General features: G+C 37.7%; 3 protein-coding genes across 3 annotated transcripts; 1 reads left to right on the forward strand and 2 right to left on the reverse strand.

Annotated features, from left to right (window-relative positions):
• Positions 1–600, reverse strand: LOC117616635. Its single transcript, XM_034346016.1, has one exon. It carries the CDS (start codon positions 598–600, stop codon positions 1–3), a length of 600 nt encoding a protein of 199 aa, XP_034201907.1.
• A 993-nt stretch (positions 601–1593) lies between these two features.
• On the forward strand, positions 1594–4075 carry LOC117616032 (pentatricopeptide repeat-containing protein At1g60770). Its single transcript, XM_034345229.1, has 2 exons — positions 1594–1911; positions 2534–4075. The coding sequence occupies exons 1-2, from the start codon at positions 1687–1689 to the stop codon at positions 3776–3778; spliced, it is 1470 nt and encodes a 489-aa protein (XP_034201120.1). The 5' UTR covers positions 1594–1686; the 3' UTR covers positions 3779–4075.
• Positions 4076–5935: 1860 nt separating this feature from the next.
• LOC117616373 lies at positions 5936–10284 on the reverse strand. The gene is made up of 7 exons (XM_034345675.1): positions 9391–10284; positions 9208–9294; positions 8860–9072; positions 8058–8222; positions 7555–7608; positions 7318–7464; positions 5936–6595 (listed from the first exon to the last, which is right to left on the reverse strand). Exons 1-7 carry the CDS (start codon positions 9787–9789, stop codon positions 6218–6220), a joined length of 1443 nt encoding a protein of 480 aa, XP_034201566.1. The 5' UTR covers positions 9790–10284; the 3' UTR covers positions 5936–6217.
• Between the last annotated feature and the right edge of the window lie 922 nt (positions 10285–11206).

An 11206-nucleotide genomic window follows, 5' to 3' on the forward strand; every position in this document is an offset into this window, starting at 1 on the left:
CTAGAGCTGAACCCATTCCACCATTCCACTAGCATTCGGCAATCGCACTGCCAACCAACGTCTTAGGGGCCTGCCAACATCCAGGAGGACCCTAATGCATAAGTAGATGCTGAGACATTCACCGCGCCTGCTCTGGTCAGTCACAACATAGGTCCCGAGCGCATCGCCAATCAGTTTCTCCATAGCTCGGGTCATAAATACTAAGGGAAGACCCTTTACTTGCACCCAAAACTCCTGATTACGTAAAGGTATAATGAGTGGATCAAGTAATCTATTAGCTGCAGCCATGATCAGTAATGAATGGTTGAATGTCCAAGTTCTGCCCCTCATGATGGTGTCGCGTGTCGCCTTGGTCTGAAACGAGAACACGAACTTGTCCTCCTCCATATCGATAATGTGGACTTGTGCCGTAAGTCGCCAAAGTGACGCCATCGTGCGTTTGAAAGCCTCCTTATTGTATGGTTTCCGTGTGAGTAGTTTGCCCACAAGCAAAAACTTTGAGGTTAGCAAATTTTTTACCTCATGTTGCTCCACCAGTTCAGCCTGTTCCTCATTAGTTAAGGCAAAATGGGCTGCAACCCGAGTCATCATATCGTCCATATAGCCAAGAAGGGTCTCGAGAAACCAAAGCCCCCACCGAAACCCGGTGCCAAGTCCGTGAAGGAACCACCGTCTGCTTCCCCTGACCATACACCGCCACCACAGTGTAGAATGTGGGTGGGTGATAACCGTCGTCGTCCGCTGCGATAAACTATCACTCTCCTAGAAACCCTAGTAGAACCCTAGGGGTTTTAAAAAGACTTTTTACACATCTCATGTGTTTCCCATACAAAATTCTTTGTTCATTATCCACCTTAAATCAAAGCCTTAGACCACAAAATCTAAATATGAGTAACATGACTTGAGTTCATGAGTTTAGGATTTGTTGATTAAATTTTGTGTTCGGCATTCGAGTGTTAGGATCTTCTGACGGTGTTTCGTTATTGTGTTCAACATTTAAATACAACTTAATTTCATTGTATACGAAGTAGATATTATTTACTAAATCTAAATTATTGTGATAAAATTGTACAATCAATATAAAAATTCAGTTTTTAATATATTTTTTCCTCAATATAATCTCACCAACCAACCAAATTAGAGCCACGAGTTACGAGTGGTTGTATTTATGAGTACTTGAGTGGTCCTCCTTTATCGAGAGAGCTTGAGCAGCTAATAATCTCTTTTTCTTTTCTTTTTTGGGTCGCAAAATTTAAATTTTGAATTACCAGAAACGGATACGGGAAAGCGACGACGGGTTTGCTTTTATGATACGCGGCCCACGTGAAAGTCCCGCGCCAAATCTGAAAGTCGGAAAGTAAAGGCCAAATGACGAGTCGCCAGAGAAGAAGAATCCACTTTATCCTAGAAAGTTCTAGCGCCTCATTTACCAGGTTAATCATGTGACGCAATTCATGATTAAAAAATTGCTAATCCAATTTCCAGAACGTCGTCGTCTCGGGTTAATGATTCTAGAGAACGCAACAGTACGGCCCAAAATTGCTCCTACTTAGCCCACACGTGGAAGGCCCAAATTACAGTCCAAGCCCCAAAATTAACTTCCCGATTCATTTTCATTTTCATGTTCAGCAAAACCCCTCTCTGTCACTCTCCTCGCTCTCGCAAAACCCTAATTTCAGAGGTCCAATGGCGCTGCAACAGTTTGGGCGCACTAAGAGCGTGACGAAGCGGTCGACTAAGTATGTGGAGCAAGCTCTGTACTTGAGGCTGTTCAAGGATGGTGGCTCCGATGTGAGCGTTCGTCAGCAGCTCAACGAAGTCCTCAAGAGTCGCAAGCGAGTTTACAAATGGGAGGTCGGCGACACCCTCAAGAAGCTTCGCGAACGCAAGCTCTACTACCCCGCTCTCAAGGTCCGCAATTCCAAATTCTAAATTTTTTACTGGTTATGATTTGCCACGTTTTTTGTTCTTCATAAAATTTCCTCAAATTATGAATTTAGATAGCATTGTTTCTAGCTACTTGATTTGTAGAACTTAGGTAATTCACATATTCTGGAAAGTAGAGGTAGATTTATGCAGAGCTTATGTGATTGATTATTCTTTAATGTGTATGGTTTTCACAATTTAATAAAATGGTTGGAAGTTTCATTTGTAAATTGGATAGTATTTTTCAAGAAATGTGAGATCTTTCTCTCTGTATTGAGGTTAGAATGTAAGAATATTTGTCTAATCACCAATGTCAGCTTTCCCATGTGTGTATTTGTCAATTCTTTTATAACATTTTATTTTGTTGTAAATTATTCTCGATTGTTGCCACTTTGAATTTATTCAGACAAGTACCTCTTGTTGGCTTTTTTACCATATTTTTCTTTTCAGAAGGTTGTATGGTATATTGGGGGAAGTAGGTTGATATTACTATAAGTTGAAGCTTAATCCTGTAACAGTTTTGTATGTTAAATGTTATGTTTCCTTGTTTTCCCTGTTTCTAATCTGAACTGGAAGAGATAGATGCTAAGTGTGTTTCACATTACAGCTCTCGGAGGTTATGGATAGAAGAGGAATGAACAAGACAGTCAGTGATCAGGCAATACATCTTGATCTTATAGCTAAAACCCGAGATATTCCTGCTGCAGAAAATTATTTCATTGATCTTCCTGAAACAGCAAAGACCCACCACTCATATGGTGCCCTGCTCAATTGTTACTGTAAGGAATTGATGACTGAAAAAGCCGAAGCACTCATGGAAAAGATGAAGGCACTTAACCTTTCTTTAACCTCCATGCCTTATAACAGCCTTATGACCCTTTACTCAAAAACTGGGCATCCAGAAAAGATCCCAGCCATCATTCAAGAAATGAAGGCTGGCAGTGTCATGCTCGATTCCTGTTCTTACAATGTCTGGATGCGTGCTCTTGCTGCTGTCAATGATATTTCTGGGGTTGAAAGGGTTATTGATGAGATGAAGAGGGATGGTCGAGTTTCCAGTGATTGGACCACGTATAGCAACTTAGCTTCGATTTATGTTGAGGCTGGCATGTTTGAGAAGGCAGAAAAGACACTTAATGAATTGGAGAAAAAAAATGCACGCCGAGATCTTTTGGCTTACCAATTCCTTATTACATTGTACGGTAAAACGGGGAATCTGCGTGAAGTTTATCGGGTATGGCGTTCCTTGAGGCTGGCTTTCCCTAAAACTGCAAATATAAGTTATCTGAATATGATCCAGGTTTTGGTTAACTTGAATGATCTACCAGGTGCAGAGAAATGTTTCAGGGAATGGGAATCGCGGTGCTCAACCTATGATATTCGAGTAGCAAATGTTTTGATTGGAGCTTATGCTAAAGAGGGTATGCTGGAGAAGGCTAAGGAGCTCAAGGAACAGGCCCGTAGGAGAGGCGCCAAGCCTAATGCAAAAACTTGGGAGATCTTTCTGGATTATTATTTGGAGACCGGAGAATATCAGTTGGCTGTTGATTGTGTTGCCAATGCGACATCCATTGGTAGAGGGGATGGTGGGAAGTGGAGTCCATCACGTAAGATTGTCAAAACCTTGATGGAGCATTTTGAGCAAGAGAAGGATGTTGATGGGGCAGAAGGTTTCCTGGAGATTTTGAAGAAGTCTGTAGATTCCCTAGGGGTTGAGGTGTTTGAGTCATTGATTAGAACTTATGCTGCTGCTGGAAGAACAACCCCTTCAATGCGCGCTCGGTTGAAAATGGAGAAATTGGAGGTGGGCGAAGCCAGTAAAAAGTTGCTTGAGGCCGTATGTGTGGAATGAGTTTTGTTGATCTCCCATATGCATTTCTTCAGAATTTCAATTTCTAGGAAACGAGTTTGAACGGTCTTGGGGGGGTTTTTGTTCCCACAATAAAATTTTCCTTTCTACACCGTAACAAGTAATCGAAGGATTATTGTTGTAATTCGATACTTGGGTTCAGTTCTTAGTTTATTATGTGTTTTACAGTTCCAAAGTGGTCTTTGCGAATCAAAATGTTTAGCGGCTCAGGGGCCAATCAAACTCTACTTCCACACTCTGTTTGGACGAAGGAATTGAAAATTATATAGAATTCTAAAACGACAGAGGGTAGATTTCCATTTCAATGTTTGGACTTATGTACGTCAAATTTTGTAAATGTCTTTATGAAAATTGTGAAATAATGCTTATTTTCGTGGAAATTAAACTCGGAAATTTAATGTCACAATTTTCATGATTTTTTTTTCGTGCGTCATTTAATACATTCGGCACTTAAGTTACCAAACAAAGAAATTGTCAATTTCTGCTTTTAAATTCTCAAATTTTAACTAAATTTAGAGTTATTTTCCTTCATCTAAACGAAAGACCATAGATACACCGTTTGTGTTGGTATTTGGTATGCCACTCAATGCGGTTGTCGGAGGTTTGCACTAATATTGCTGAGTTCTATGAAAAAACACCTTTGGAAAAACATTTCTAGCATCAGCCCACTTTCCATAAAAGCCCAATTTACAGTCAAGTCCCAGAAGAGCCAGAACCCTATCTGAGCTCTCCTATGCTGGATTTGATTTTGACCCATCCTTACAAAAGAGAACTCTTGTAAAATGAGCATAGCTGTGTGTGCATATGAGAAATACTTTCATATTTCCGTTTGCTTTTGCCCACTCTTTATTTCTTCTCATCTTTTATATGGTAAGTGACATAAAAAGATGGATATAGAGAATTGAGCAATGTAACGGAGATTTAAAAAAAAAAGTATTTTTTTGGTTGGTATGGATATAGCTGATTGCTATGCCACATGTCAATCTATTGCATCAGCAACGTGTCCTTGATGTCAGTGACGGTCTGTCACCACCTGTACGGTTAGTGAGCTGATTAGATGAGAAATAGCGGAACGAAGAGCAGGCCGCACTTGGATCATCAAATTCACATCATCATAGATAGATAGATAGGCACTTAGATTTGATCATTTGAATCTACTTTTTTCAAAGTCAATGCGCAACACTGAGTTGTATAAAATAAAAGACCCACCTCATGTGACATCATGCCATGTTTTATTATATCGTGTTTCCACCACGCATTCTCTAGTTTAAGAAACAAGTCTTATTCATGCAAAAATATATCTGACTATTTTTTTAGCTCTTTTCTTTTCTTTTCTTTTCTTTTCTTTTCTTTTCTTTTCTATGTCGTTTACGTGCTGCAGCCTGCGAGGCATCATTCATTGTTATTGTTGTGGTTTAGACTCGATTTTGATTTGAAAGGGATCTTGGGTCATATGATAGTGTCGACACCCTTTTTCTTTTTTTTTCTTTTCTTTTTTTTTCTTTAATTAGATGAAGCTTAATTATGACTATTAATAAATAAAGTAAACTTTAAGAAAAAGACTGAAACCCAAATCATGTATGGAGATGGAGATGGAGGAGGCAGCAGTCTCGACAAGTTCATGTGGGAACACGAAACAAGGTGGAAACTGACTCAGAAAAATATGCTACATTGGTACTATGTCACTAATATATATATATATATAACTTAATCTTCGGAAGGGTTCTGGTTAAATACGTTTTTGTATTAGTTTATTGATTTTGTGTGTGTGAAACAGTGCTGTCTTTGAAGGCAAGGAAGCTCACTTATAATCTCTGGACGCAGTTTCACATGACCGGTAATTTTGGCCAACATCTCTTCTCTTTCTTAATGATGCCATTGCCATAGATAAAGCTTCAGCTTCAGCTTGACAGTTGTAACCTTGGCTACGCATGGGACACCAACTTGTAATTATCTTTCTTTAATAAAACTAATTAATGTATCTTCCTTTAAGTGGACCTACATGTTAATGTAATCATAGTCATTAAGCTTCTCCAGGCAAGGTTCTGGGTTCGAATCCTAAAATCTATGTAGTGTGTGAGTTTAGTATATTATTATTTCTCTCAATAAAAAAAATCATTAAAAAAAAGTATAGAGAAAATGAAAAATGACAAACCATAGTATATTCTTTTCTTTTTTTTTCTTCCCCAAAATTTACATAAGTCACTAAAGGGTGGTATAATGAATGGATCACCTGTTAGTTGGGAGAAAAAAGAGAGAAGAGAGAGAAAGGGATTAACAAGGAAGACAAATACAAGAATACCCCAAACTTAATTGCCGATGGATTAACCCAAATCACCCAAGAAAAATTAAAAAAAAAAGGAAGGAAAAATTGAATATTATGTAAATATATAAAACCCTAGCTCTATACCTTTTTTTCCCTTAGGGACACCTCACATTTCTTCCAGGACCACCATAGTAAAAATAATTCCCCCAAAAGTTATTAATCCCTCCTTGTATGTCGTAGCAATTTGGATGATCAGCCAAAACTTTAAGGTTTGATAATGGGATTAAGCTATTGTCCCAATCCACAACTTGCATGTTTCGAAAATAGGAAGCTTTCCCAAAACCTTCACCTGCAAAATGCCCACTTCCCATTTGTGTGGCGGTGTGAGAACCAGAAGGCCTCGAGTTCACAACTTCTCCACCAAATTGCACCATGCTTGCGTGGTTTTGAAGATGAGTGAACAAGAATGATGGCCAGTATCCAACTAGGACCCCGGACCCGAATTCCAGCCACCAATTTCCATGCTTTGGATCCTGCGTATTTATGCACCATAATTAATACACTTTTAATATTTCTTCTTCTTCACTCTGAGTGCTCATAATTTCATAAATGAAAATGATTAGTTGTTTGTTAATTATACTAATTAATTACAACCCATTTGCATGGTGATTACAAAAAGCTTGTGGGAAGTGAGAATTATGGACAAAGCAATTCTTTTTGTGAAGTGAAAGGAAAGGAAAACCGAAAAAAGAAAAGCCAAGAAGCTCTTTCTCTTGTAAAAGAAGAGAATCTGGTAAAGCAGGAAAAGCACGACGAAATTACAGTCCATTATTTTGGAATTTACCAGTGTAGCAGGGCACGCCTGTAGACTAACCAGTCTTATAAGCCAATCATGATTTTATATTCTATACAATATACGCGTATGTATATTATTAAATATTTGTTTCTTTTTCTCTCTTTGTCATTTCTGGGTAAATTTTTTGTTGGCTTGTTGCAGTGTAGGCATCTTGGCTACGACTCTTACACATGGCGGACACTTCTAGATTTGTGGACGGCCTGTCACTGACCGTCAGATTTGTTGACTTTTTAACTTTTCAATGGTTGGAGGAAACTATACAAATCGCACGGTCAAGTGTCATCTATGGTGGTGATATATTATAACTAGAAAGGTGCAAATCTAAGCAGAAGACATAAAATTTAGGGACAAACAAAATGCAGGTTTAAAGGTTTTTAATTAAGGTTAAGGGTAATTTACCTTCCAAATCAATAAGCTAATATCAAACTGTCCACCATTGTAGGATGAAGTTGGAGAAATTGCAGCTCCAATGGCAATTCTGCTATTGGTCTGAACAAAACCTGAACACAGCAGATTGTAGCACCCAGTTGCTTGATATGCATCCGTCTGGCAATTAATAAGAGAATCATTTTATGTTCTATAAACTAACACAATCTTATGCTTGAAGTTGAAGGCAAGGTGATTTTGGTTACTCACAGTCCAATAAGTAAAGAATCTTGGATAGTTGTCCCCATATAGCTCTGGGCTGACCTGCAGAAAAATTAAATGAATTAGCCTCCATGGTTAAAAGTACACAAGAGAAAAGAGAGGTGGTTGAGCTGTGATTACTGCTTTAAATGTGAAAATAAGTTTTGGTCTTAAATGTGTTGAATTACTCTGTCTCCATGATATTAAGCATTAGACAGTAGCTTTCATCAATTCAATTATTGTTTTTATAATACTTTGTATAAAAAAATAAACTCAACCCAATTTAATTAGACTACATTTTTTTGAATACAAGTGATAGTCTAAACTATAATAGAGAGGGGTGTTTCTCACACACACTAGTACACTACCAAGATGACATGACGGTTCGAACTTGAGACTACTAGTTTGGCCTACAAGTTAAGACCCCTTTTCAAGCTTGGAAGAATAAAATAGAGAAATTTCAAACTTAATTTAATTAGAGGGAACATTTAGTAAATGAGATATAAACTTGCCTGCCAACCAGCTTCAATGGTGTTGAGGTCATCACCAAATGAACCAGAGATGACCCACATTTGAGACAAGCTGAATTCATATTGATTGACAACGCTGGGCGCCCACACATTGATGCTAGCTTTTGCGCCATAATATTGATCCCCACTCACATACCCAACTGCATGCTGCAAGCAACCCAATAACCATAAACACAAAAACCAAAATGAGTAGTGTAAAATATTATTTACTTTGATGGGTTTATAATAATTTTTATTTTTCTAATTTGATTTTAATGTGTTTAAAGAAATTCTAAAGGATAGGAAAACTTGGTGAGTGCAAGTTCCTTGAAAATTAGTGCAAGTTCCAGTAGCAAAAGCAGCCATGAAAGTCTGTAATTACTACTAATAGGATATAGAACATCAGCTGCACCACGTTTTCTATGTTGCTTTAAGTAGCAGACGAGTACGGAAATTGGAAACCCAGTTTCTCTTTAGATACTGAGAGAAACTTGTTTGTTTTTACGAAATTACATGTCAGTTCAAATGGGAAAAAAACAAAACAAAAAACAAAAAACAAAAAAAGAGGTGGTGGACAAAAGCAGTGGATCACTGACTTTGGTCTCATATAAAAAAGAAGATGGCTTAATTGAGGAAAATAAATGGAAAATAAAAAAAAGCAGTTTGTTGTACCTACACGCTTTCATTCATTTCTTTAATTTAGTCTGATAAAGAACTAATTGACTGAAATAAATTATATGACCGCGACTCTTGGAGACAAATTCTGGGATTGGCTCTGTTACATGTTGTTCATTTTAGCACTAACCTCATGGCCATTGCTGGATGAATCTCTTCTGACATGCCTTCTCAATTTTCTTCCAAATCTTTTAACAGAGCTAGCTCTCATCATATCTTGCTCTCTTGTTCTTCTTATTGGAATTGTTCCTTCTGGGCAGAGAGTACCAGACATGGTCCATCGCTGAAAATTCTCAGTGACCATACCAGGAGGGTTTTGTCCTTTGGGTCTCTCAGGTGGATCCTGAAAATTCAAGTTCAAAGAAAAAAAGTTGTAAACTTCTAAAGACTTCCCCTTTACTTGCTCTGCTTAGAATTACAATTTCTAAGAACCCCATGAAAAATATGAATGAGCTTATAGAAGAGGTTAAGTTAATACCAATGGCTTCTGCCCTTTTAATAGAGGATGATCAAAAGCTGGTTGACGATGAGATGGAACACAATCTATGAGATCCCCATCTGGACTCTGCAGCAACAGCAAACAAGAACGCGACACATTTTAAGTCAAAAACAGAGCAAAACAGAGCCAGAAGCAGAGCAAAGTTTAAGAGTCAAGAAATACCTGAATTGTCTTGACAGCAGGCTTGTTGATCTTCTTCAGACGAGCCCTTATGATCTTTAGCTTTTTTAATTCTTGCTCCGGGTTGAAAGTCTGGTTGGCGGTGGGGTCGCGGCTGATTTTGGAGGCATGGGCAACTGGACATATTGAAGAAGCAACAAGAAGGAAGCAAACAAGAATGGGAATGATTGGGGAAATCTTAGACCAGCTACAAGCCATGCCTGAGAAGTTTTCTTGTTTTGTTGCTTTTGTTGAATCCATTTGTTGTTGTTGTTGTTGTGTACGTTGTTGGTATTGTCTTCTTCTGTTGTCATCCAAACAGCACCATATAATATTGCTACTAGTTTTTGTCCATGGAAACACAGCTCCCACCAAATCCAGTATCCAATACATGATGACCATTCTTCTAAGAAACCCGACTCACTCTCTCACCATTTCCAAAGCTTTTGAAACCCCAAAATATGAGAATGAGAGAAAACTTTCCTTCTATTCCCCTCTCTCCAAGACTAAAACAAGGCTTAGTTTTATGTTCTGACAAAATGAGCTTCTGGGCACGAGCTGATTAAAATAACAAGCAAATGGGTTGTGTTTTCTTAAAGTTTTGGCCATGTGGGTGTGGAGTTATAAATGCTGCTGGGTAGTGATGAAATCATGCTCAAAATTTTAAAATTGGAAAAAAGAAATAAATAAAAAAGGGAAGAGAGAGAGAGAGAGAGAGAGAGGTTGTGTAATGTGTGTTTCCAGTCTCCAATACAAAGACTGAAACTTTAGCTTTTGTGTTAATTATATAGGGGAAAACGGGACTGATTTCTGTTATTCTTTACTTCTTGCTCCAAGGAGAGAGAGAGGGATGGGAATTACACTTGAGTCTGGGTTTCCAAAGTTCTTTGCTTTGGGTGTTCCCTTTCTCACTTCCCTAGATGTTCTTTGTGTCAGCTGCTCTGTTTATATATCATGGCCATCTCCCAAATTCTAAAATTTACCATTTTAATTAGTTTTACAGTCCATAAGTTAACACATTTAATTTTCATACAGTTATTATTATTTTTGGGTATCATTAATTTTTTATATATAAACTTGCCTTCTAATTAATTGGGATTTAAATTTCATCTGAGATGAGAACCATAGATACCTTTTCAAGCTGTCGTTTTATGGGAGTGAGCCAATTTTCTGAACCATCACTGTGTTGGGTATGCTGAGCTGGCAGTCGGCATGCGTACCTGGTTATGTGCAGTCACTGCATGCTTATACACTCACCCATGCATTTTCATGCGCATTACATTAGGGTTCCTTTGCGTTTAGGGGCTCAATCTTGATTTTGTGTTTTTACTAATCCAAACCATTTATATTTTAGATAATCATTCAAAGATATCTCTATAAAAAATCACTTGAATACGATATCGTTTGACCACTCAATTGTGTTGTTGAAATTTTAGTACTTTTTAAAAATACCGTGTTCATTGATTTTGTATGATACAATTGGATGTAGAAACGTTTTCCGGTTTATCTAATTTTTTGCAAGGATGATATATGAATGTAGACTTAAAAAATAGATGATTTCTATAGTTGGAAGAAAAACAAATCGTTGGGTATCCTAAAGGGTGTCCCTCAAATAATTTATTTGAGGAATCCCTCAAATAGAAGGGGCATATATATAAAGAGTTTTTTAGATCTAGGTTCAAAATGATTAGCTGTCGTCTTTGTTTTAGATATAGGTCCTTTGACATTTATTACTTTTTTTGTTATGTCGATTTTACCATTTAAAGTTAATAAGGAAAACATATTGAAAATATAAAGGACAAACTACATAGAACTCCTA

The sequence above is a fragment of the Prunus dulcis genome, chromosome 1 (assembly GCF_902201215.1).
Source record: "Prunus dulcis chromosome 1, ALMONDv2, whole genome shotgun sequence".
Lineage (NCBI taxonomy): Eukaryota > Viridiplantae > Streptophyta > Magnoliopsida > Rosales > Rosaceae > Prunus > Prunus dulcis.

Excerpts from the sequence above, each read along its gene's own strand:
- LOC117616373 (XM_034345675.1), bottom strand. The coding sequence starts at position 9,789 with ATGGTCATCATGTATTGGATACTGGATTTGGTGGGAGCTGTGTTTCCA. Across the intron at positions 8,223-8,859 it reads CATCCAGCAATGGCCATGAG|CATGCAGTTGGGTATGTGAG; the intron begins GTTAGTGCTAAA and ends GGTTGCTTGCAG. Across the intron at positions 6,596-7,317 it reads TTAGCTTATTGATTTGGAAG|GATCCAAAGCATGGAAATTG; the intron begins GTAAATTACCCT and ends ATAAATACGCAG.
- LOC117616032 (XM_034345229.1), top strand. The coding sequence starts at position 1,687 with ATGGCGCTGCAACAGTTTGGGCGCACTAAGAGCGTGACGAAGCGGTCG. Across the intron at positions 1,912-2,533 it reads TCTACTACCCCGCTCTCAAG|CTCTCGGAGGTTATGGATAG; the intron begins GTCCGCAATTCC and ends TTCACATTACAG.
- LOC117616635 (XM_034346016.1), bottom strand. The coding sequence starts at position 600 with ATGGACGATATGATGACTCGGGTTGCAGCCCATTTTGCCTTAACTAAT.